Raw genomic sequence first — 24,346 nt, 5'->3', positions numbered from 1 at the left:
AGGAATAGCTCTGCCCTAGAGCATGGCTGCCTGATGACAGCTACAGGTGTGCAAACAGGTAATTACAATATAATGTAGTGCTGAGCCAAGATAGATGTATTGGGGAGAGGGGCATTTTATCCTCCTGAGAAAAGCCAGGTCTGCAAGAGGTGGCTCAAAATGTGAAGAATGAGTAAAAAGAAGTTTTAGGCAGAGGAAACAAGCCAAGGAAAGACAAAAAAGCATGAAAGAGCATGTTGTGAGGGGAACTTGAAGCAATCTGGTGTCACCACAACACAAAACGCAAAGACAATGGGAGCAAATGATGTTGAAGAAGCTTCCTAAAAGGCATGGTAAAGATCTTGACTTGATCCTGTGCCTTGGTTTCCTTGTACACCTCAAATTCTTGTATAAAATGGAAATGATAATAGTACCTTTGTCATAGGCCTGTTAGGACTAAAGGCAAACGAAATGGGATAATACACATAAAGCACTTAGAAGAGTGCCTGCCACATACTGAGGCCCAAATATTTTCTAATGTTAGTATTATTTTCTTGAGGGTGGCAGGAAAGGCTTTAAGCACGGGAGTGACATGGTCACATCTGTGTTTTGGAAAGATCACTCTGGGGGAAGTAAGGAGGATGGATTGCAGGAGAGAATACTGGAGGCAAGTAGGCAAGTTACAAGGCTACAACAATAAATAGTCTAGGAAGTAGAAAAGGCCTGCCCTGTACAAGAGTGACCGTGAGGAAGGAGGGAATTCAGTTACTTAAAAAGTAGAAGAGAAGAGCTCTGATGCCCATTAGAATGTGGGAGGTGCAGGTGCACGAGGAGTCCTAGACAGAGCTCCTAGATTAGGCCCTCAAGGTTAGTTTTCTTCCTAAATGATCTCCCTCTCTCCATTCTCCAATAACAAAAAGGCCATCAAACACATTTCCTTTTAAAGTTTTATTAAAGTTTAATGGAACAATTAATATATATATATATATATATATATATTTTTGGTTAACCCCAGTACAAAAATACAGTTGACGACTTGACAAAAATGGCTCCATCTAGGGCTTGAAGGTTTGTTTCTCCAACAGTAACAGGGGAAAGCATGCTTCCAGCTGGGCTGAGTCCAAAGCACACAGCCATTCCTGCACACGCATGCGTGCAAACAGGGAAGCCAAGCCAGAGAAGAGGAAGGAAGTTGAAGGGATTCAGGAAGAAGGCCAAAGATTATTCCCAGGAGAGAAAGAGAAGAAACAGGCTGGTCTCCTTGGTGGGGTAGAATTACGGATTTACATTTAGGACTTGTTTTAAATGATAAGCTATAAGCTATTTTAACATTATAAAAAAGATGCTTCTGGTCTCTCTTCACCACTAAGGTGAGTAAAGCAGGAGGAAATGGAAAGATTCAACTACTGCAGTGTGAGGAGTAAACCTCCAAATGGCTCAAGTTTTGTGTCAAAAGGTGTCATTCTTTACCTTCAATGACAGAGACATTTAGGTGAGAGGGGACAGGAGAAGGAAGTCTGCCACACTCTGCTGGATCACAAACATGGAGACCAGCTTCTGGCAGCAGAACTCTTCCACAGTGAGAGGGCCCCTTCCCATGGAGGCAGGAACAAGGTTTAAATGTTCTGAGTGATTCCTCAATATTCCCTTCCCTGCTGCCTTCCTTCCAGAACAGTAACTTTGATGAAAGGAGGGATACATTCATGTTACAACTCATCTTCGAGATGTTTCTCTCTGAAGGCATCACCCGTCAGCCTTTCCTGAGCTTCCTTCATCCCCTGAACAACTGTGAAATAAAGGTTGAGGGGAAAAGTATGAAGCACGTCTTTAATATTTGGCATGTGACAACCAATACAGATTTTTATGTTTTAGGAGAAATATAAGAGGAGCACAGGATCTGGATTCAAGATCTAGTTCTGGATTTTAGCCCTGGAAAGTCTCTTGAATTTGTTTCCTCATCTATAAATAAGGTGATGCTACTTACTTCACACAGATTATAAAAATTAAATGAGAGAATGAATAATAAATGTGCTTTATAAACTATGAAGTCTTAAAAAAATGTTAGTAGTTACTTTGGCTTACCCTCCAGGATTAGAGTTGAACCCCTGTCACAGGCTGTAGATATTCACTTGACACTAAGGGAAAAGAAAACATCTTCCTACCATCCCCATCATCTCTCCTGGAGGATCGCTGCATTTATTTCATATCCTGTGGAGGTTACAGTTTACACTGGTATGTGAGTGTGTGCGTGTACTTGGAGGGAGGATGGTCTTCACTGAAAGAGGTCGTCATATCTAGTATCAATTACATATGGAAGAAGTCAAGTTCTCAGGCACAGGAGAAACCTGGAAGGCAGGCCCTGGGCAGACGGAAGATGAAACTTCTCATCTATCTTGGGCATCAAGGAGGGCAGCTGTTTTGGTACAGGCTCCCCATACAATGGCAGGCCAGTTGTTAGGCTGAGCCAGAGTCTGTGGATCTCAGAAAGCCAACCAGGTAGTATAGTTTGTTACATCCCTTTTGTTTTACCCAAGCCTTTAGTAAAGCCAGGTTTGAATATTCCAGTTTCATGTCAGCTGAGCCATGGAGAATTCAGGCAAAGGGTTCTGTGTCCACATTTGGACTAATGTGTTAAAGGATGATGCTGGTGTCAAGATGGAAGTGGTAGCTTCATGAAATTCTAAAAGGAAGGTGAATCTCAGGGTCAAGAGTTGGGGACCTATGGGAATTCCCTGGTGGTCCAGTGGTTAGGACTAGGTGCTTTCACTGCCGTGGGCCTGGGTTCAATCCCTGGTCGGGGAACTAAGATCCCACAAGCCTCACAGCCAAAAAAAAAGTTGGGAACCTAAAGTTCAGCTACCCTTCTCCATGTGGAACATTTCCCTGTAACACCAACCTCCAGTGATCAGCATTTGGGTAGGAAAGATGACATTCTCCTTACCCATGGAAAGGAGAGGATAACCTCTGCAGATCTCTTTCCTCTCCCTATCCTGAGAAATTAGAGTTCCGAGGACTCAGAACATAAAGTGATCAACAACCTGGCAGCATGGCAATAGGAGACACATGGCAACTTAGCAAACAACCGTCTTTTACAGATGGCAGGGAGAAATTCAGAAGGAAAACAGGGACATTACGTGGCATGAATTCCAACCTCTCCCTCTAGAATGACTGTGCTCAAGGATTAGAGAACAAAAAAGCATGACTGACTTATGATTTCAATCTTCCCTCACATGTTTGTGCTGACGCTGTTCCCTCTGCCTCGAATGATGCTTTCCGCATTCCTCTGCTGGCTAGGACTCAACCCAGTCATCATCCCCTCTAGCATGCCTCACGCCCTCTCCATGTTGGGCTACACTCCCCCCTACACACACACACCCCTTGCTTCTGTAACTTGAAATGTCCTCTTCATATGTGTCCATAGAGACAAATTCTTATCCGTATCCATCTAGATCCAGTTAAAGTTTACTATCTATGAAACCTTTCAGACTAGATCAGCTAACAGTTAGCATTCCCCTTCCTTTGAATTCTCACAAGAATAGCATTAGTGCAGTGGAAAAAAACTAAGTTCTGGACTGAAATCCTGGCTCTGTGACTTTTTAACTGTGGGTCCACGGGCAAGTGACTATTTCTGGGACCTTCAGTTCTTAACAGTTTCCTGTGGGTCAGTTAGCTCCCAGCTGGATTATAAAAAGCTAGGGAAGGGGCTCAGTCTTATCTTTCTCCTATATTCTACACAGCATCTAGCCAAAAGCTAGTCATGCAGCAGATGCTCGGCTAACATGTTGAATTAGTTTCCCATCACAGACCTTGCATGTGGTTCATCCTACTGAAACCTAGCAGCAACCCTCCCTCTTCTCTCTCAACATAACCATACCTTGCTCAGCACTGACGTAGAAATACTTGTAGCTGGGGTTTCCACTCTCATTGATGATTTCAGGACGCACCTTGCCACTGGGATCTATTGTAGACAAAATGGCAGAGGGATTGCAATAGTTACAACAGAGAGGTACTTTAAGCACCATATGGTACATTAGGCCTTCTGGAAAACGAGACCTGCCCATCTTTGCAGCCCATTATCTCACCACCTTACCCCTTGTTTTTTATGTTGCAATCACAATGAATTCCTTGTAATTCCCTGAACACAACCCACCCCCACCCTCACTCCCCACCATGCCTTGGTATATGCTGGTCCCTCTTGCTGGCATGTTTCTTTTCTGTTTGATAATGGTGGGATCTATATTTTTGTTTCCCCCATAGAATCTAGCAGAATGCTGAGCAAAGATTAGGTAGTCATTAAATATCTTTTATAAAATTGTTTGTGGAAATACATTTTTCTTGTTATAGAATCCCATTGCTTCAACCTCACTACAGGGTCAAGGGTGGGAGCTGTGGCTTATCTCAGTCCCTGTAGTGCCTAGCAGTGCTTGACATATGGCTGATGCACAAATGATTGCTAAATTGATAAATGAATGATCACTACTCTCCCACTGCTCACAAAAGCAGTTAGTTTTGGGGTTTTGTTTTGTTTTTTACAAAAGCACGTAGTTCATGGGAAAAGTTTTCCTTCAGATCCGAGGTTCTGGCATTTAGAACTCCCCATTCTCTCTTGAAACTGGTTTTTGTTTTTGTTTTTAGCCATCCCAATAAAATTTCACTAGGTGGAGTCAGTGCCTTGATTCATTTCTCTCTCCTTCTGCATCACGGATCCCCAGATTAAGACCTTTCACCTTACCCAGGAACAGGATTCGTGGAATATAACCCCCATCAGGGCTGAAATCTTCATCTTTGGGCTCTTCTTCATCCTGTTAAGTATAAACCTTAAGTCAGATCATGTTCCCTCTCTCCTCAAAACCTTTCAGTGGCTTCCCCTCCCACTCAGGGTAAAACCTTAAGTCCTTGCAGTGGCCTAAGAGGCCCTACTTCACCTGCCACCTGGGCACTTCTCTAACAACACGCCCTACCCCTTGTTCAGTCTTTTCCAACCACACTAAGTTGCCTGCTACTGCTGTCATTCAACAAGCTGGGCATGCTCCCCACTCAGGCTTTTGTATTTGCTCTTACACTCCTCCTGGACACACTTCCCCTTTCATCCACATGGCTCACTCCCTTTTCTGCTTCAAATCTTTGCTCAAATGTCACCTTGTTTTCTAACTACCTAATTAAAATTGCAAACTATCCCCTCCATTCTTCATTTTTAGCCATAGCATTTACCACTATCTGACATACTTTACTTATTTGTCTGCCTCCCCATATTCAATTCCTCATATGTAACTTAATGACAGCAAAGAATTTTGTCTGTTTTGTTCATTGCTGATTCTCAGTACCTACATCACTGACTTGCACAGTTTTTCTTGAATGCATGAATTGATGAGACTGACATTTTAGTACAATTGTGAAGTTACACTTCTCCCAGGAGACATGACCACACAGTTAGCTTTCTTTTTAAGAAATCTCTCAAGTTGGAGAATGCTCACTGAACACATTTCTGTTTCCTGTGAGTGGTGATTCTAACTCATCACAGAAAGTGGTGAGGCGTTTAGGTGCATAGAAATCAACAGTAATTTTGTCGTTTATGGTGTGATTCCCATTTCAGAAGTTGTATCAAATAGTTAATATAACTTTGCCTTCAGTGAGGTGTGTCAGCATTCAGGCTATCCACTAGCTTTATAAGCAATCCCTTAGCTACCTCAACATTAACTGGTAATGTGTTCAGAAGATTTCCAGTCCTATGTTTAAATAAACATCATTTTATAGAAACAGGGCTAGGAGTATCATCACAGAGCATCCGAGCATCCCACATTGGAAGAGTACAGCCTAAAAGGCAGCACAGCTAGGTCATAGTACCTATTCTTATCACCTATTAGGCTCTATGACCTTGACTAACCTAACTCCTTCAGGCCTAAGATGCTCAATCTGTAAAACAGGGATAGCATCAATGGCCTAAAAATCCCTTCTAACTCTAAGATCTGATATCCTGACTTGGGATTCCAACACCTCTGGTCAATGTGAAATACATAAAGGATATCTAATGAAATAAAAAGAAGCTCTACATATAAGCCCAGCACAGAGTAGGGTTTCAACTGAATCATATTTTGCAGGGAATTGTGGCCTACACATGTGACCACATCTTTAGTTCAGTTATACAAAGATGTAAAAACATGTCATAATCATAAGCTAAAAATGAAGGGACCTTAAAATTTAGTCATCTTATCCAATCTATCTTCTCCTACTTCCTCCCACAAATGGGGGCTCGATAGCATTCTACCATATCTGATGCAAGACTTAGTATTAGAGTTCAAGAGAAAAACATATACAGACAAGAAGACAGCTCTGCTGAGTAAGATTTTATACCATCAATGAGGCTAACTCTAAAACAGTAAAGACTTAAAATCATAGCAGAAAGGAGAAACTCTGGAAGTCTTACCTCAAGATTTACCATAACAAAATTATGGGAAAGTTCTGAAATTTCTGTAGATTCTGCAAATTTGGGCTTTAAAGCTAGGGGGAAGAAAAGATTTTGGAACAGAAGAAAACATCATTGTCATACCCAAGCCCTAATTTGCTGAGATGATTCATATAACTGACCCTTTTGCTAATCTTAAGACCCAGAAATTAGGACACTTGAATTCTGGTCCTGCTTCTGCCATTTACTTGCATAGTTATGTACACTTAAGTGGCTGACTTTATTTCTCTTAAGCTTTCACCTAATTTATAAAATATAGATAATGGCATACTGACAAAAAAATTATTACTATTGGCTTTTTTACGCATTTCAATAACATCTATTTAAGAATAGATGTAATAAAGACAATAGAGTAACAATATTCTACCATATTATTAAACTAGCAATTTACACTAATTTCATACTCTTTTTCCTACACGATTTTATTAAGTGTAGCATACCAAACAAAAGGAGGAATCTGACTGGGAAGTGGCAGGCTGGTATACCAGAAAGAACACAGGCTACAAAGTAAGAAAACCTGGGCTCTAATTTGGTTCCCACCTCCTCCAGTAAGACCACTCCTCATGTCTCTCTCTGTTACATACAACTGTCCATACAACTACTGTAGCACCTGATCCCATATTCTACATAACCATATCTTAATTGCCTCACCCTCCAACCCCTTGCAAATACAACTGCAAATTTCTTGAGGGCAGGCAATCTATACCATAAATTTCTTCGGTGTTCCTTCAAGCAATAAGCATTGCTGAGCCGAAGTCAGTGTTAATATATTTTAAACATTAATATTTGAGAACACATCTGAGGTCTGATCATTTGCACCTACCTTTGCAAGCTCCACACCAGGACTTATGGATAATCACCATCAGGGGTAATCCACTTAAAAACAAAATGAAGAAATTATAATCTAGTAATTCCACTTCTTGAAATATATTCTAATAAAATGACCAATCAATGAAGACAAAGATTAATGTACAAGGATGTTCATGTAGTATAATTTCAATAAGAAAAATTTTAAGACAATCTATTCAATAATAGTGGACTATTACAACAAAATTATTGCTAAGTTCTGACATTCCAGTAAATTCTGCAAATTTGGCTTTAAAGCTAGGGAAAAAAGACTGTAGAAGAAAACAACAAATAACAGCATTTCTAAATGTTATGGTTATATAACCACTGAAACGTTAATAAAATTTTTCATTGGTACACTGTTAAAGGCTAGAATATAAAATTATTATCTATAGTTTAGTTTTAATTATACAAATATGTAGAAAAGAGTCTAAAAGGAAATGTTCCAAAACATAATAGAGGTTATCTCTGGATAATGGGATTGTGGGTTTTACTATACTTTTCCTGTATTTTCCAATTTTTCTACAATTAAGTGTTTTTTTGTTTGTTTGTTTGTTTTGCCACACCATGCGGCTTGTGAGATCTTAGTTTTCCAACCAGGGATTGAACCTGAGCAGCGACAGTGAAAGCACCAAGTCCTAACCACTGGACCACCAGGGAATTCCCAATTAAATGTAATTTTTATAATCAGGGAGGAAAAAGCTTTTTCTTTCATAAAGTAATAAGCAACATATTCCACCTGAATCAGTCTTGGCCAGCTGAAGCTCTTACGCTGTCAAGGCTCAAATGCTGACTTGTAGAAGGGTCCTATGTAATCAGACGTTGGCTTTCTCCATCATCCAACCCCCATATCACCACATCACCACATGCTGTACAATACTATCACAGCATTTAACACATTGAGCTGTATCTTTTATTTACCACATTGAACTGTATCTTTTTATTTACTTAGAGCTTCTTAAGGAAGGAACTCTTAGCTGCCTCTATACTTCCTACACCTAATATAGAGAATAATATTACTGGTAGCAAAAACTCATACAGCATTTACTGTGTACCAGGTACTATTCTAAATATATATAAATTAATTTAATAAGTGTCAAATGAATTAGTCAGCTATCTCATCATAGGCCTACTACGAATCTGGGACAGAATGGTGCCTCTAATACTTGTAAGAGCTTATAAACTAAATGAGCAGGACAAGGTTAGGTAAGAAGTGGGATCTACATAGCCATAGTAGCCAAATGTGCTAAACATTTATTATATGGCATTGTTGTATGTGCTTTACACACATTATCTCATTTAAATTCTAACAGGGCTTCCCTGATGGCACAGTGGTTAAGAATCTGCCTGCCAATGCAGGGACATGGGTTCAAGCCCTGGTCCGGGAAGATTCCACATGCTGTGGAGAAACTAAGCCTGTGTGTCACAACTACTGAGCCTGCACTCTAGAGCCCGCAAGCCACAACTACTGAGCCTGCGTGCCACAACTACCGAAGTCCGTGCACCTAGAGCCTGTGCTCCACGATAAGAGAAGCCACCGCAATGAGAAGCCCGTGCACTGCAACGAAGAGTAGCCCCCGTTCACCGCAACTAGAGAAAGCCCGCACGTAGCAACAAAGACCCTACGCAGCCAAAAATAAATAAATAAATTTATATATATATAAAAATCCTCACAACAATCCTAAGGTAATGGTCTCATAATAGAAATGAGAAAACTGAGACTTCCAAGAAATTAAGCATTTGGCCACATAAATTCTAGGTTCTGCCACTGAGTAGTTAACTTAAGTCTGACTCCAGAATCAATATTCTTTCTGACCACTATCATCTACTTCAATTTAGAACAGCAATCCAGAATCCATGGGTTTAAATCCAATCAACCGATAATCAACTAACTTGGAATTTGAGAATGAAAATGGAAGAGGCCTTAGATGCTGCCTAGTCCAAACCTCCATTTCATGCAGGAATCCAGTCTCATATATCAGAAACAAAAGGTGGTCCAGATAACCTGATAAGCAAGAAATAATCACCAACCAAGGCAGCCCATCCTTTTAACAGCACCGTGTACTTACAGAACAGTTTAGAATGTCTTGCTTTCTCTTTTCTCCCAAGCAAACTCCTATTCATCCTTCTAGAGCAGAGGTAAGCAAACTAGTCTGCAGGCCTAATCCAGCCCACTGCCGGCTTCTGTACGGCAATGATATACAAACATGTTTTTTTTTTAACATTTTTAAATGTTTGAAAAACAAATCTGAAGTATAGTACCTTGTGATATATTAAAATTAAATATAATTCATATTTCAGTGTAACTAGTTTTATTAAAACACATTCACACTCATTTGTATACTTATTGTCTATGGCTGCTTTTGTGCTACCATGGCACAGTTGATAAGCTGCAACAGAGACCCTATGGCCCTCACAGCCTAAAATATTTACTGTTTGGCCCTTTCCTGACCCTTGCTCTAGAGTGACGGTCCAAATGTAAACACCTCTGTGAAGCCTTCCCAAAACCACCACCTCTCAACAGCTAGTTAGTCCAATTCCTCCTCTGGGATCGCAAAGCATTCTAACCGCCAGTCCTTTTTATCCTCTAATCACCTGTTTACTTGTCTAAACTACTAACTTCTCAAGGGCAAAGACTATCTAATACATCTTTGAAAAACACAAGCACTGGTAAGGTAGGTACCATTTGTTTACTGAAATCAATGAAAAAAATGAAAGACAAGCTTAAAGTGCTATTTGTCTTGAAAAACAGAATGAAGCACCCAGTTATGGGAGTTGTCATAACAGTCACTCTAGGTTAAGACCAAAGCATTGAGACTCTCACCCAGCACTATGAAAGTATTTTTGATCAAAGGCATAACAGGGATACCTGTGTATCTAAAATGTTACATTAAGTAAATTACATGAAGAACATAAAGTAAAAGAGATGCCAGCACACTGTCTTCATCTAAAAGATTTTATTAAATGAAACAATCTAGTGGTTTTGTCTTTCACCATTAGAACCAAAACTTCCCAAGGACAGAAACCAGTGGATCTATCTGTGATCCCAGGCCCCAGGACAGAGACTAGCAAAAAGTAGGCACAGTACTCAAAAAACTGTGGTATGAAAAAAGGGCCAGTACAGATGCAAAACTGTGTCATCTTCAGTTCTGTTCACAATTATTTTAAAACAATTCATCCATCCAGTCGGCTTTCCCACAATTCAGATGGGGGAAATCAATGGTATGTGATGTCCCAAGTAGAACCCAATCTAAGTAAACCCTGTCCACCAGAGCTCTGTCCTCTAGAGAAACTTGCCAAGCTCCTCCAAGCTAGTTCTCCATTCTTTCTAGTCTCAATTTATGCTGTAAACTCAAGGCCTGGCACAGAGGCATTCAGAAACGTACGAGTGAATCGATCACAATAGCTCTATTTCCACGCATCAATATATTCTGCAGACCTTCAGATTATTCTTCCCAGAAAAACAGAGAGTGCAGTAGTTAGACAAGGAGCCATGACTTTCCCCCACCAGCTCTGGTTAGTGCAGGCTCTGGCTCAGATACTGCAGAAACATGTTGGCCAGTTGAGGCAGGTTCTCATTATTGGGATGCATCTTGGTGTAGGAAATAAACTGGCGACGGAGGCGACTCAGTTCTGCCATGGTCAAAGGCCGGGTAAACCGCAGGTGCTCTGTGGTGCCAGAAAGCTTAAGCAAGTCTCCAGGGACTGCGCTCTTCTGAGCTTCCATCAGTCCTGCCAACACCTGGCTGGTGACCTGGTCCAACTGGTGCAGAAAGGTGCCGGAGGCAAGTGGCTGTGACTGTGTAGACTGATGGGGTGGAGGAGCCCGGTTCTCAAACAAGGCAGCTCTGATCTCTGACAGAGGCAACGGCTCCTCTAAGCCCACCAAGGTGAACAGGGGCCGGTCCCAGCGGTTCCGAGAGTCGGGAGCTTCGAAGCGCAGCGCTAGGGCCTCCAGAAGTTCGGGAGGGTAAAAGGCACCGGACACACGCTCTGCAGATTTCTCGAATTCCGAAGTCACAAGAGCTTGAAAATCTGGCGTCCTGGCTTCCTCCCGCTCCAGTTCCTTAGGTACTTCTGCCTGGTCTCTCCCATTTATTACAGAGTCCACTGCCTGCGGTTCCCCGAGGACACCAGTGCCCGCCGCCAGAGGTCTCCCTCCCTCCTCAGCTCGCGGCCTCCAACTCACACTGACATTGCGGCTCGGACTCTCATCCGCGCCCGCCACCGGCGGTCCCCCGCTCAGACCGCCTGGCCTTACGCAGTAGACCAGGCAGAGCGGAGTGCGCGCCGCCCGCGCCAGGCAGTACAGCTCGTAGCGGAAGCCCTTGATGTAATTAAGCGAGTTGAGAATGACCACTTCGTGGCGACTCAGGCGCCGCTCCACGGCCGCACGCAGGGCCCCACGCAAGGCCTTCTCACGGGCCGAATCGCCGTACACTGTCGCGTCCTCCGCGCCCAGCACCTCCGCGTCGTCCACCACGTACACCGCGCGGCCCTCGGCCGCCAGTGCCACGCGGAGCTCCTCCGCGCGCCGGCTCTTGCCGCTGTACGGCAGCCCGCAAAACACCACCAGCGGCATCCTCCCAGGGCGCGGCCATGTGCAACCGCGCAGCGTCAACTTCCGGGTTGCCGGCTGCTCCGACGCAAACCGGAAATGCAAGCCACACTTCCTGCCTCCCTTGACTCTTACAGGACCTCTGTTGCTATGGAAACAGGAGTTCTAGACCAACGAGAGCCAGATCCTGCTCTCTCCGAAAGGAGATGTAGCTTAGAACGGCATCGGCTATTTCTGTCAAATGTTATACGTCTCAGGAGAATGTGATCTCCTGGCGGCCAAAGACTATGTCCATCAATTTATAATGGAGCCTTAAAGAACATTAAATATTGCAAAACAATCAGCACTATATTTAGCAAATGGAAGACAGTTCACAAATACTAGTTCCCCTTCATTCCTTATAGCCAATAACATTCAGTAACTGTTTATTCAATAACCATTTCAATCATTCAATATCTTCATGGTTGGGAATTCAGAGATGAACATAAAACAGTCCCCCGACAAAGCAAGGGTCTGAATGGGAAAAGTCAGGCACCTACAGGCAGAATAACATACACTCTAACGGACAGAGGTAGGTTGGGTTGTAAAAGTACAGAAGAGAAAAACAAAATGCCCACAAAAGTTGCCGAAGACTTTACCTAGGGATAGTCATTTGATTTAGAACGTGAAAAACTAATAGGAATTTTTCTCCTGGGTAAGGATGCCAGATAAAATATAGGATGCCGGGCTTCCCTGGTGGCGCAGTGGTTGAGAGTCCGCCTGCTGGTGCAGGGGACACGGGTTCGTGCCCCGGTCCGGGAAGATCCCACATGCCGTGGAGCGGCTGGGCCCGTGAGCCATGGCCGCTGAGCCTGCGCGTCCAGAGCCTGCGCCCCGCAACGGGAGGGGCCAAAAAAGTGAGAGGCCCCCGGACCCAAAAAAAAAAAAAAAAAAAAATATATATATATAGGATGCCTAGTTAAATTTGAATTTCAGACAATCAACAAAAAATGTTTTTAAAATAAGTATGTCTCAAATATTACTTGGGGCATATTTAAAATTACTTATTGTTTACCTGAAATTCAAATTTAACTGGGCATGCTTTATTTTTATTTGCTAAATCTGGCAACCCTACTCCTGCAGAAGGTATGAGGCTCAGAGCCATGAAGCTGTAGGATCTGTTCTAGCAAAAGCAAGCACTATAGTTTGGTAGGTGCAGAAGTGTGAGTATTTCTGTGCAAGGATGTGTGTGTATAAAGGAAGTACATATACATTGTATCTTTATATCTCTCCAGTACAGTATAGTAGAGAATGTTCAAGTCTTGGCTCTGCTACTTACTTACTAGCTGTGTAAACTATTGTCAAGTTATGTAACCATTGTGTATCTAAATTTCCTCTCCTGTAAAATAATAACAATGGTTCTTATTTCACAGGCTGAACCAACCTCATAGGTTGTAAGGATTAAATAAATTAATGAATATAAAGCACTCAGATCAATGTTTAGCCTTTCCTCCCCTGTTCTGCCTTTTTCTCCTCCTTTGTATAAGTCTTCTGTGAATAGACTAAACCTACTTGGAACTTAAGACTATTCAACTTGAGACTATTAGGCAGTATGGCTTACTGGTTGAGTGTAGGCTCTGAAGCCAGAGTGTCTGGGTCCAGATCTTGGCTCCACCACTTAACTAGCTGTGTGATCTTGGGCAAGTTATTTAACTGATCTATGCCTTAGTTTTCTCATCTGTAAAATGAAGATAACAACAGTACCCACCTCAAAAGAGTTGTTGTGAGAATTAAATGAGTTAATTCACATAATTCAATGTCTGGTGCATAGTAAGCACTTAATAAATGTTAGGTAGTATTATTATTTTTGTTGTTATCAGGCAGCCCCTCCATTGCTCTGCCTTGGCATAATCCTTCACCTGAAATTAATGCTAAGTTGATGGCTGGAAAGTGTTTTACCACCATAAGTAACCTAAAACCATATCTTGTACCTGGCAGCTGCTTCTTTCTTCCCATCTTCTAGTGTCCTCCAATGAATGTGATCTCCAAAACCTGGAAGGAAAGAGCCTCATAAACATTCACACATGAACAAAGGGCAAAGACCCAAGAAAGAAATGTGGCATGTTCACAAGATACTCATAAAAAAAGGCTTTCCTTTGTCAAAAGCATGGTATTCAAGTCCCAAATCCACTGCTTTCTAGGTGTATGGGACCATGGACAGTCCTATACCTCAAGCCTCAGTTTTCATACCTGTAAAATGGAGATAATATCGCCTAATTCAGTTTTTAAGGAGATTAAATTAAATAATGGTGGACTTCCCTGGTGGTGCAGTAGTCAAGAATCTGCCTGCCAAGGCAGGGGACACAGGTTCGAGCCCTGGTCCGGGAAGATTCCATATGCCATGGAGCAATTAAGCCCATGCACCACAACTACTGAAGCCCACATGCCTAGAGCCCGTGCTCTGCAACAAGAGAAGCCACCGCAATGAGAAGCCCTCACACTGCAACGAAGAGTAGCACCCGCTCACTGCAACTAGAGAAAGCCCACAAGCAGCAGCAAAGACCCAACACAGCCAAAAGTAAAATTAATTAATTAATTTTAAAAAGACCTAAATGTAAGACCTGAAACCATAAAACTCCTAGAAGGGAACATAGGTAGAACACTCTTTGACATAAATCGTAGCAATATTTTTTTGTATCAGTCTCCTAAGGCAAAAGAAATGAAAGCAAAAAGGAACAAATGGGACCTTATTAAACTTAAATGCTTTTGCACAGCAAAGGGAACCACTGACAAAACAAAAAGACAACCTACCAAAATGGAAAAAAAAGTTGCAAATAATATGACCTATAAGGGGTTACTATCCAAAAATACATAAACAGCTCATACAGCTCAATATTAAAAAAACCAACAACCCAATTAAAAAATAGGCAGAGGATTTGAATAGACATTTTTTCAAAGAAGACATAGAAATGGCCAATAGGCACATGAAAAAATACTCAACATCACTAGTCATTAGGGAAATGCAAATCAAAACCACAATGAGATATCACCTCACAGCTTTCAGAATGGCTATCTTGAAAAAGACAACAAATAATAGATGTTGGAGAAGATATGGAAAAAAGAGAGCCCTTGCACACAGTTGGTGGGAATGTAAATTGGCACAGTCACTGTGGAAAACAGTATGGAGGTTCCTTTAAAAATGAAAAATAGAACTACTATGTGATCCAGTAATTCCACTCCTGAGTATATATCTGGAAAAAATCGAAAACTAATTCAAAAAGATACATGCATCCCAATGTTCATAGCAGCATTATTTACCAACAGCCAAGATATGAAAGCAACCTAAATGTCCATCAACAGATGAATGGATGAAGAAGATGTGGTATATACAGGGGAATTCCCAGTCATTAGGACTCAGCACCTTCACTATGGTGGCCCAGGTTCAATCCCTGGTCAGAGAACTAAGATCCCACAAGGCACGCAGTGTGGCCAAAAAGAAAAAAAAATTATATATACATATAATATATACTTTATATATATATAATGGAATATTACTCAGCCATAAAAAAGAATTAAATTTTGCCATTTGCACCAACATGGATGGATCTGGAGGGTATTATGCTAAGTGAAATAAGTCAGACACAGAAAGACAAATACTGTATGTTTTCACTTATATGTGGAATCTAAAAACTAAAAGAAATGAATGAATATAACAACAACAACAAAAAAAAGAATTTAGAACAGTGTCTGGGACTGGAGAATTGCTACAAGTATTTGCTATTAATATACCAGGCACTATTCTAAGTACTATACCAATATTGATCTTCATAACAACACTAGAGGTAGGTACTCTTATTAATACCATTTTACACATGAGAAAACCAAGGCACAAAGTTTAAGTAACTTTCCCAAGTTCACACAGCTAATGAGCATCAGAGCTGGAAACTGAACCTATGCACTCAGGGTCCAGACTCCTTACTTTTAAGCACTAAACAATGCTGTCCTTCAAAGCAGAAGGAGGTAAGGACAAAGAGGCAAGGGAGGGAGTAGACAATGCAGGGCCTGATAGGCCACTATAAAGATTCTTGCTTTTACTAAGCTCTTAGTGGGTTTTGAGCAAAGTATCAATAGTAACATGATGTGATTTCTGTTTTAACATGATTGCTTTAGCTTCTGTGATGAAAACAGACTAAAGGAAGTGCTATGGGTTGAACTGTGTCCCTCCAAAAATGATATGTTGGAGTCTTAATCCCCAGTACCTCAGATTGTGACCTTATTTGGAAATAGGATCTTTATAGAGGTAATCAAGTTAAAATGAGGTCATCAGGGTGAGACCTAATCCAATACGGTGTCCATATAAAAAAGGGAAATGTGGACACAGATATTCACACAGGGAGAGAACCCAGCCATCTATAAGGAGAGAGGCCTAGCACAGACCCTTCCCTCAGCCTTTAGAAAGAACCGATACTGCCAATACCTTGATTTTGAACTTCTAGTCTCCAGAACTGTGAGACAATAAGTTTCTGTTGTTTAAGCCATTCAGTTTGTGGTGCTTTGTTATTGCAGCCCTAGCAAACTAATACAGGAGAGAAAGGCAAAAACAAAAGAGACTAGGAAAGTGGTTATTGCAATAATCCAAGCATGCAATGACAGTGGTTTGGACTAACTGTGGTGGTAGAGGGAGTAGATCCTATCAGATTCTGGACATATTTTGAAGGTAAAGGCAAAAGAAAGGATTTTGTTCTGGATATGGGGTGAGAGACGTTAAGGATGACACTAAGGTTTTTGGCCTGGGCAACTAGAAGAATGGAGTTGTCATTAATAGAGATGGGAAAGAGAGTAGGTGGAGTGAGTTTTAGAAAGGAACATTAAAGAGCTTGGATTTGGAAATGTTCATTTTGAGATGCTTACTAGACATCTAAGTAGAGATGCTGAATAAGCAACTGAATATCTGAGCCCGGAATTCAAGGGACAGTTATCAGCATACGGATGTTATTTAAAGCTTAAGACTGAATAAGATCACCATGGGAGTGAGTGTAGATGAAGAGGGAGTCCAGGAGCCCTAGAGCACTCCCAGGTTAAGGGAGATAAAGAAGAACCAGCCAAAGACGTGAGAAAGAACTACCAGTGAGATCAGCAGAAAACCAGCAGCACATGCAATCCCAGAAGCCAAGTGTTTCCAAGATGTTTCAAGAAGGAAGGATGATCCACTGACACCAATGCTCCTATTAAATCAGAAATGACCACTGGACTTAACAAGTGGAGAATAATGCTGACCTTGACAAGACCAGTTTCAATAGAGGAGCGAGGATGAAAAGATGATTAGAGCAAGATCAAGACAGCCCAGGGGAAGAATTAGAGAACAAGTACACACAACTCTCTTAAAGAATTTTGCTGTACAGGGGCAATTGCTAGAGGCAGCTGTGAGTCCATGAAAGGTTTTTATTCAATATGGAGGAAAGTATAGGATGTTGAAAGCTGATAGAAATGATATAATAAAGTTAGGAAAATTGATGATACAGGACTAAAAGGGAGAGTCGAAAATATCTTGAGTAGATGAAAGGAGATGGGATTTAGTACTCAAGTAGAGGGATTAGCCTTTGCTAGGAGCCCTGATAGCTCATCCAGTAAAGACAGGAAAGGAAGGATATATGGATACTGGTGCTAGAAGGGAGGTAAATCTCGTGGTGACAATTTTTGAAAGGTCTCTTCTGAGTCCTTCTACCTTCTGTTAAATAGGAAGCGTGGTGACTGGCTGAATGCAAGGATTGTGGAGGAAGTATTGGAGGTTTGAAGAGACAAAAATAAATACGAAATAGTCCTTTGGGAGAAAACCAGAGAAACTGATAAAAGGCATGTTTCAGGAAAGAAGTGATTCCAGAAGAAAGCCTAAATACAAGGAACAGTGAGCAAATTAACTGGTAAACATGTAGATAAATCTAAATATTATCTGTATAAAAAATTTATTGCTCAATTTATAGAGTTAGAAAAGGAGAGAGAACTAAAATATTGGACAACAACAGCTTATAAAGAAAGAGGAAGAGACTGAAGTTAAAATATTCTAAGGCCCACTAACCATTGGGGGGTTAAGATATTAATGTTAGATTTTGTTAAATATGTGAGTAAAATTTCAAAAGTAACCACTAAAAGAACAGAACTAGAGTGCCAACTTCCAAACTCATAAAGGAGATAAAGCAAAATAAGAATCAGCAAATACTCAACCCCCAATGAAAGGGCAAAAAAGAGCAAATAAGAATAGAAAAAACAGTAGCAACGGAAATTGGATGAGAGAAATAAGACCAGCTCTGTCAATAATCACCACAAACATAAGTGAACTAAACTTGCCAGTTAAAGTTAAAAGACAGAATTTGTCAGATTTTGGTTAAAAAAAAAACAAACAAAAAGAAACTACCTCTATGTTTACAAGAACACCTAAGACAGAAGGACTTGTAAAAGTCAAAAGTAAAATGATTGAAAAATATATCCCAGGCAAATGTCAGCCAAAAGAAAGTCAGGTAAGCTAGATTACTATCAGGCAAAATAAAATTTCTCCATAAACATGGACTACTCAGAAGCTAGCTGACAAAGCTTACAGCCATTGGAGGTTATTGCTAAGAGAGAGCCTAGGGCAGGGCTGTTCAATTGAACTTTCTCCAGTGATGGAAATTTCTATAGCTGCACTGTTCAATATGGTAGCTATTAGCTGTTGAGTACTTGAAACATGGCTAATGTAAAAGAGGTGCTGAATTTTTTATTTTATTTTAATTAATTTAAAAATTAAGAGTGACATATTCCTAGTGCTACTTTATCGGACAGCACAAACTTAAGAGATCAGTCTGATCCTCTCATATTACAAAGGCCTGGAAAACGGAAGAGGCTACCCAAGACCACAAAGGAAGCCACAACCAGAATTTAGTCTGATTCCTAATTAAAATGCTTTTCCAGTGCCCCTGGCTGCCCTACTGCATTATCCCTATGAGTAAGTCTAGAGGTATAATTTGAAACAGTTCACTACGTGTATAAAATTTCTTTGAAAATTCATATTAAAAAGTACATTGGAATTTTTCACGAGTAATAATCAGCACCATCATTTGTTGAGTGCTTACTCTACGTTATAATTACGATAATATAACAGCATTAATGACTAACACTTATATGCCATTTATTATATGCCAGCCATTGTTGTTCATGCTTTTACATGTATTATTTAATCCTCACAGTAAACTTATGAGGTAGGAACTTAATTGTCTTCATTTTACAGATATGGAAGGTGAAGTTAAATAGCTTGCCCAAGGCTACAGTGCTAGTAAGTGCCAGAGCTGGGATTAGAACCTACGTGGTGGTGTTCCAGAGTCTGTAGTTTGCTCACGATACTTCACTGACTCTCTAGCAAAGATAAAAATGAATAAATGAATAAAGGAATGTGGCTTCACCAAAGCAGAATGAAAACACACACTTCAGGTCTGGAAAACCTGGGTCTTTATGTTTCCCTTCAAAAACAACTTGAAAAGGTACAGTGCTTACCGTGTTGCTACCTACTCCCCAATAACACCCACACTCACACCCATGCCAACGTGGAACATCTGAAGACAGTCCAATTTCCTAAAGTATCACCTGCACAGACACTTTATTTACTCCAGTTATCTGCAGAGTGAGCTGAAAGCTCCCATATTAGCAGCTCCTGCCCTAAAACATTAATTTAAAAAGGGGGAAAAAAGGGAAAGTGGCAATTTCTAAACACAGCATTTACATCAGAATTCCCAAGCCCTTCATGCTCAAATTGTTTTCATGAGTGTAAGCTAAGGACATCAGAAAAGTATTATCCACCCTCTCCCAGCTGACAAAACAAAAGGTTAAGTGTCAGAACTGGCAGCCAAGTCTCTGAAACAGGGAACACTGTACCTAAGAGGTGGAATAACACAGTGGCTAAATGAAGTCTGTCTGCATCAAACAGACCTAGTTTAGCCACTTGCTGTTTTCCCGTATGCAAAATATGACTAACAGAAATATTTGTCCCATAGGGCTGTTGCGACTGTGAATAGGTCACAGTATGGAAGGTAAACATTCCATATGTGTCAGTGCCAAATTTGCATTTGAGACTTGACAAAGCCATCCATTTCTGTTTCAGGCAGGAGAGCACATGAACCGCCCCCACTGAAAACTTTCTCATTTCTCCTTTAAAGTTTTCAAAGGAGCTTCTGCATTCTGAGCAGGAGTGGTATATTGTTGAGAACAGAAGCTCTGGAACTCGTATCTCAGCGGGTCCACTTACTAGCTATGTGACTCCTGTGTCCCATTTTACGTTCTTCATCTGTGAAATGGGGATAATGATGAAAAAATATTATCTATGCTGTAAGAAAAAAATGGATTTACACATGGATAGATGACTATGTGGAGAGAGACATGATAGGACAAGGATAGTCAGACATCAATGGTAGACCTGGGAGGCAGACATAAGGGGGTCCACTGCGAAATTCTTTCAACTTTGCTATGTGTTTGAAAACTACTGTAATAAAATATTGAAAATATAATATCTTAATGAATGAAAATATTTATTTAATAAAATGTCAACTTCACAAGGAAAAAAATATATTATGTATCTTAGAGGGTTATTATGAGGATTAAACCAGTCAATACAAGAAAAATGCACAGAACGGTTCCTGGAATACAGCAAATATACAGTAAATGTTAATCATTACACTCCTCCCCACAGGTGATACATATTCCAAATTTTTAGCACACGGAAAACAACAAAATTATTTTAGAACTCTAGGATGTTAGCGCTGGAAGGACTCTTAGGAATCATTTCTAGTTCCAGCTCTCTCATGTAATAAATGATCCCCAGGGAAGACGAGAGCTGGCTATATAGTCTGACCAGGATTAAAACTCAGGCCTCCTGATTTCTATCCAGTGCTCACACCACACCACTGTACTTCCTCTTCTTAATGAAAACACTAGGGTCATTCCGTCTCTCCTCTCTGCAAACCACCAGGCCATCTTCTGGAAAGAGTCAAAACTACTTAAACATCTGGGAAGAAATCTTACTCATCACTGCTCCAGGTAGCACTTTTTTGGGAGGTGGGTGGTGAGCTGTAATCTATTTTCCAAGAAACCACACTCACAAGATACAAAAAAATAAAAACAAACAAACAAAAACAGTTTGAAATATTATTAATTCCTTTCAGGAACAATTCAATATTCTTCTTTGGGAGGATATAATAATAAACATTAAATAAACACTTTTCTAAGTTTGTGACACACATTAAATACCTTCTGTTTTTTTGTTTAATCCTCACAACACAGCCCCTCCCCACCAAGGTTGCCCTTCTATATGCTCCTAAGTTACCTGCTATTTCCCTGCTTACAGTACATATCACAGTGTCATGTAATTGCCTGCTTACTTGTCCTGACAGTCTTCAGACTATGAGCTGAAAAAGACAGGAATCTCAACGATCATGTGTACCATTCATTTTTTCTTTCAACAAATATTCCTGGGCACGAATAAGACAGAAATGGTCCTACCTTACTAGGGCAGTCTGTACTTTCCAAAGACGGTTGCAACAATATCTCCCATTCCACATGCTCTTTTTACAATGGGACCTCAACATTCCTCCCATGGGGGACGGAGCGGGTGTGGTTAATTTCCCTTGCCCTTGAACATGCCCACAGAGTACAGTGGAAGTGATGCTATTTGACTTGTACAGCTAGATGATAAAAATGCCATGCATTTTCACCTTGTTCTCTTAGGGCACTCACTCTTGGAATCTAGCTGTCATATGGTGAGGAGGCCCACACTAGCCCATGAAGACAGACCACATGTAGAAGTAACCAGCTCAGCTGAGGCCCCAGACTTGGATCCAAGACATATACCTTCCCCACTGTGCCTTGTTTAAATTCCTAGCCCACAGAATCGTGAGCATAATAAAACGATTTCTTTACACCACTGAATTTGGGGGTGGTTTATAATGCAGCAATGGTAACTGGAACAACCACACAGAGCTTAATGTCTAACAAGGAATACTGAATACGTGACTCCAAGGTATTGCCTACACCTAACACAGTATACTGGAACAGGGTAAATTATTTGTTGCGTGTCTGAGGTAGTTATTATTCTGCCCCTTTTGCAGATGAGGAACTGAGCTTTGAGAAGTTTAGCAACTTGCCCTCGGCCTCTCAGCTGGTTAGTGGCAGAATAAATTAAAACTCAAATCTAAACCCACACTCCTAACACTACACTCTTCTGTCTCCTTCAGTACAATTTTACACTAAATATACAATAATCTGCTTTAAAATGGGACTGTCAGTACTTAAAACATTCTGGCTCAACAGAATTCACTGTGCAGTTTCATCGTTGAGATGGAAACCCACATGTCACCTTCTCAGAGAAGTCTCCCCTGACCTTCCTAGCTCAAGTAATGCCAGCTCCCTCATCCTTCTCCAGCCTTTCTACTCCATCAGTTCCATTTTCTTCCCAGAACTCATCCCTAGCTGAAATTATCTTGCCTTTTAATTTGTTCATGTATCTACTCTCTGTCTCCCTGAATTGAATATAAGCTTTGTGAGAGCGGAACCTTGTCTGTCCTATCCATTGATATATCCCTAGTGCCTAGGACCATGCCTGTAATACGGTTGGTGATCAAAAATTATTTACTGAATGAAGGACTGACTGCATTCAGGCACACTGAACGTCCACCCAATCTCATCACCCACCAATAAATGTGCAAATAGGGAGGATAAAACACAATTAACAACAGCAGGATTGCAGCAGAGACATTCCATACAGCAATGTCACTACAAAAAAAAAAAAAAAAGGAAAGGGAGGGGAATGCATGCTACCACACAACCACTTAGAAAAAGCATAAAACCCTGAGTTCCAATAAAGATGTAGGTAATGGGATGGATGGAGTAGGGGGTCACACCTCTTATTCTCCATTCATAACCACTGCCCCCTCACTCTTCAGAAAAACTCAGTTTCTTCAGACACACCTACTGAACCACACCAAGGAACCAAGAACAACTGTTGGTGACCTACTGTTCGCCAAAGTTCCCTGGTTGTTTTGAGGGAAAAAGCTCTTGTATGATTGAGCTGCAAGCTGAGCTTGCCACCAAATAACTATGGTTATTCCAACCAGGGTGTTTGGCAGACATTTTCCCCAAAATGAACTGAGCCTTTTAAATATATATATATATATATATATATATATATATAGGCTGCATTGGGTCTTCGTTGCTGTGTGCGGGCTTTCTCTAGTTGCGGCGAGCGGGGGGGCTACTCTTCGTTGCGGTTTCTAACATCAGACCTTTGACCCTTCATCTGGCCCTTCCTTTTGTGCCAGTCACCCCTCCCTAGGATATAGGTGCTGTTCGCTCCAAGGTAAGGAAGCAGTAACCTAGCTCTTAAAAGAAGAGGTGAGGAGGGGACTCTTCAGACCCAGGGCAAGGGTCTAAATATACAGATCCCCAAAGGTCCTATTTCTCCCAGGAGGGAAGGTAACGGTGCCTGAGGGCCTACCAAGTGCTAGGCACTATTCTGGTCTCTTAAACATGCTTTTCCTAACATAAGGGAAATTCCTTACCCCAACCCAAGAATTCAGGGAGGCCTCAAGTAAAACTTCCCCATCTCAACATTCCCCAGACCCGCTACTCCCCACCCCAAATTCCAGGAGCAGTTCGAGAGGATAAAAAGAAATCTAACGTGGCCACAGAGATAAAATGGGAAAGGGATCATGTTAGAACAAGAAGAGGGTTGTCCCGGGCTGGGGCCCAGGATAAGTAAAGATTAAGATAAGAACGCGGTCTGACCCTTTCCAAGCCCATTATGTCCATCAGAAGAGGTGACGAGGAGCAGGAAACTGAAGCCCAGCAAACAGGTGGCTCCGAGACGAGGCCGCAGCTCCATAGGGGTAGGTGCGCGGAGCCACGGGGCTGAGCAGGCGTAGGGCCCGAGTCCTAGCAGAAAGTCCGCGCGGTTTCCCAAGTGCTGCTCAGCCCATCCGCTCCTGTTCCCAGATTTTCTTTTTTTTTTTTTTTTCTAACCCTGAAGGAAGTGATGTTAGACGGATGTGGGTGGTGCCTCCGGGGTCCGGTTTGGGACCGAGTGAGAGTTTAAAGGTGCAGATCACGAAGAAGGCTGCGGGGGCTGCTTTTGAGCGCTAGTTGCTTCCCCAGGTTCCGGACTTTCAGTCCGAGTACCGAGAGAAAAGATGGGCCAAGATAGTGGGAGGTGGGGAGGAGGCTCGGGAGAACCGTTGCTGCTTGCATCCGTTGCTCGCGTCCGCCTGCGGGCTAGCCCCTCCCCCCAAAAACCGGTCACTTAATATTCACTACGCAAATTATTGATCTGTGAAGTCAGCAGTACCCAACAGTGGGCGGGGTGCCCATTGGCTTCGGGTCCCCCCTCCCCCTTCGCAAATAAAAAAAGGCAGACAACCGGATTTCATTCTTAGGTTCCTGCTCGAGTCTCGAAGAGACCTGGCAAGTCTGTTCTGCGGTGCATGGTCTCGTGCCTGCAAGAATGCCCC

The 24,346-nt window shown here is 41.6% G+C and overlaps 2 protein-coding genes across 2 annotated transcripts; both read right to left on the bottom strand.

The window, feature by feature from the left end:
* Positions 1–912: 912 nt before the first annotated feature.
* Positions 913–23,987, bottom strand: TXNDC12 (thioredoxin domain containing 12). Its single transcript, XM_029230471.1, has 7 exons — positions 23,628–23,987; positions 13,817–13,877; positions 7,266–7,318; positions 6,404–6,477; positions 4,712–4,781; positions 3,854–3,937; positions 913–1,765 (listed from the first exon to the last, which is right to left on the bottom strand). The coding sequence occupies exons 1-7, from the start codon at positions 23,722–23,724 to the stop codon at positions 1,686–1,688; spliced, it is 519 nt and encodes a 172-aa protein (XP_029086304.1). The 5' UTR covers positions 23,725–23,987; the 3' UTR covers positions 913–1,685.
* Positions 10,235–12,083, bottom strand: KTI12 (KTI12 chromatin associated homolog). Its single transcript, XM_029230470.1, has one exon. It carries the CDS (start codon positions 11,868–11,870, stop codon positions 10,806–10,808), a length of 1,065 nt encoding a protein of 354 aa, XP_029086303.1. The 5' UTR covers positions 11,871–12,083; the 3' UTR covers positions 10,235–10,805.
* Positions 23,988–24,346: the final 359 nt, after the last annotated feature.

Source organism: Monodon monoceros, unplaced genomic scaffold, assembly GCF_005190385.1.
Source record: "Monodon monoceros isolate NGI ecotype Baffin Bay Population unplaced genomic scaffold, NGI_Narwhal_1 Super_Scaffold_18, whole genome shotgun sequence".
NCBI lineage: Eukaryota > Metazoa > Chordata > Mammalia > Artiodactyla > Monodontidae > Monodon > Monodon monoceros.
This window is presented reverse-complemented; position numbering and strand designations above follow the sequence as displayed.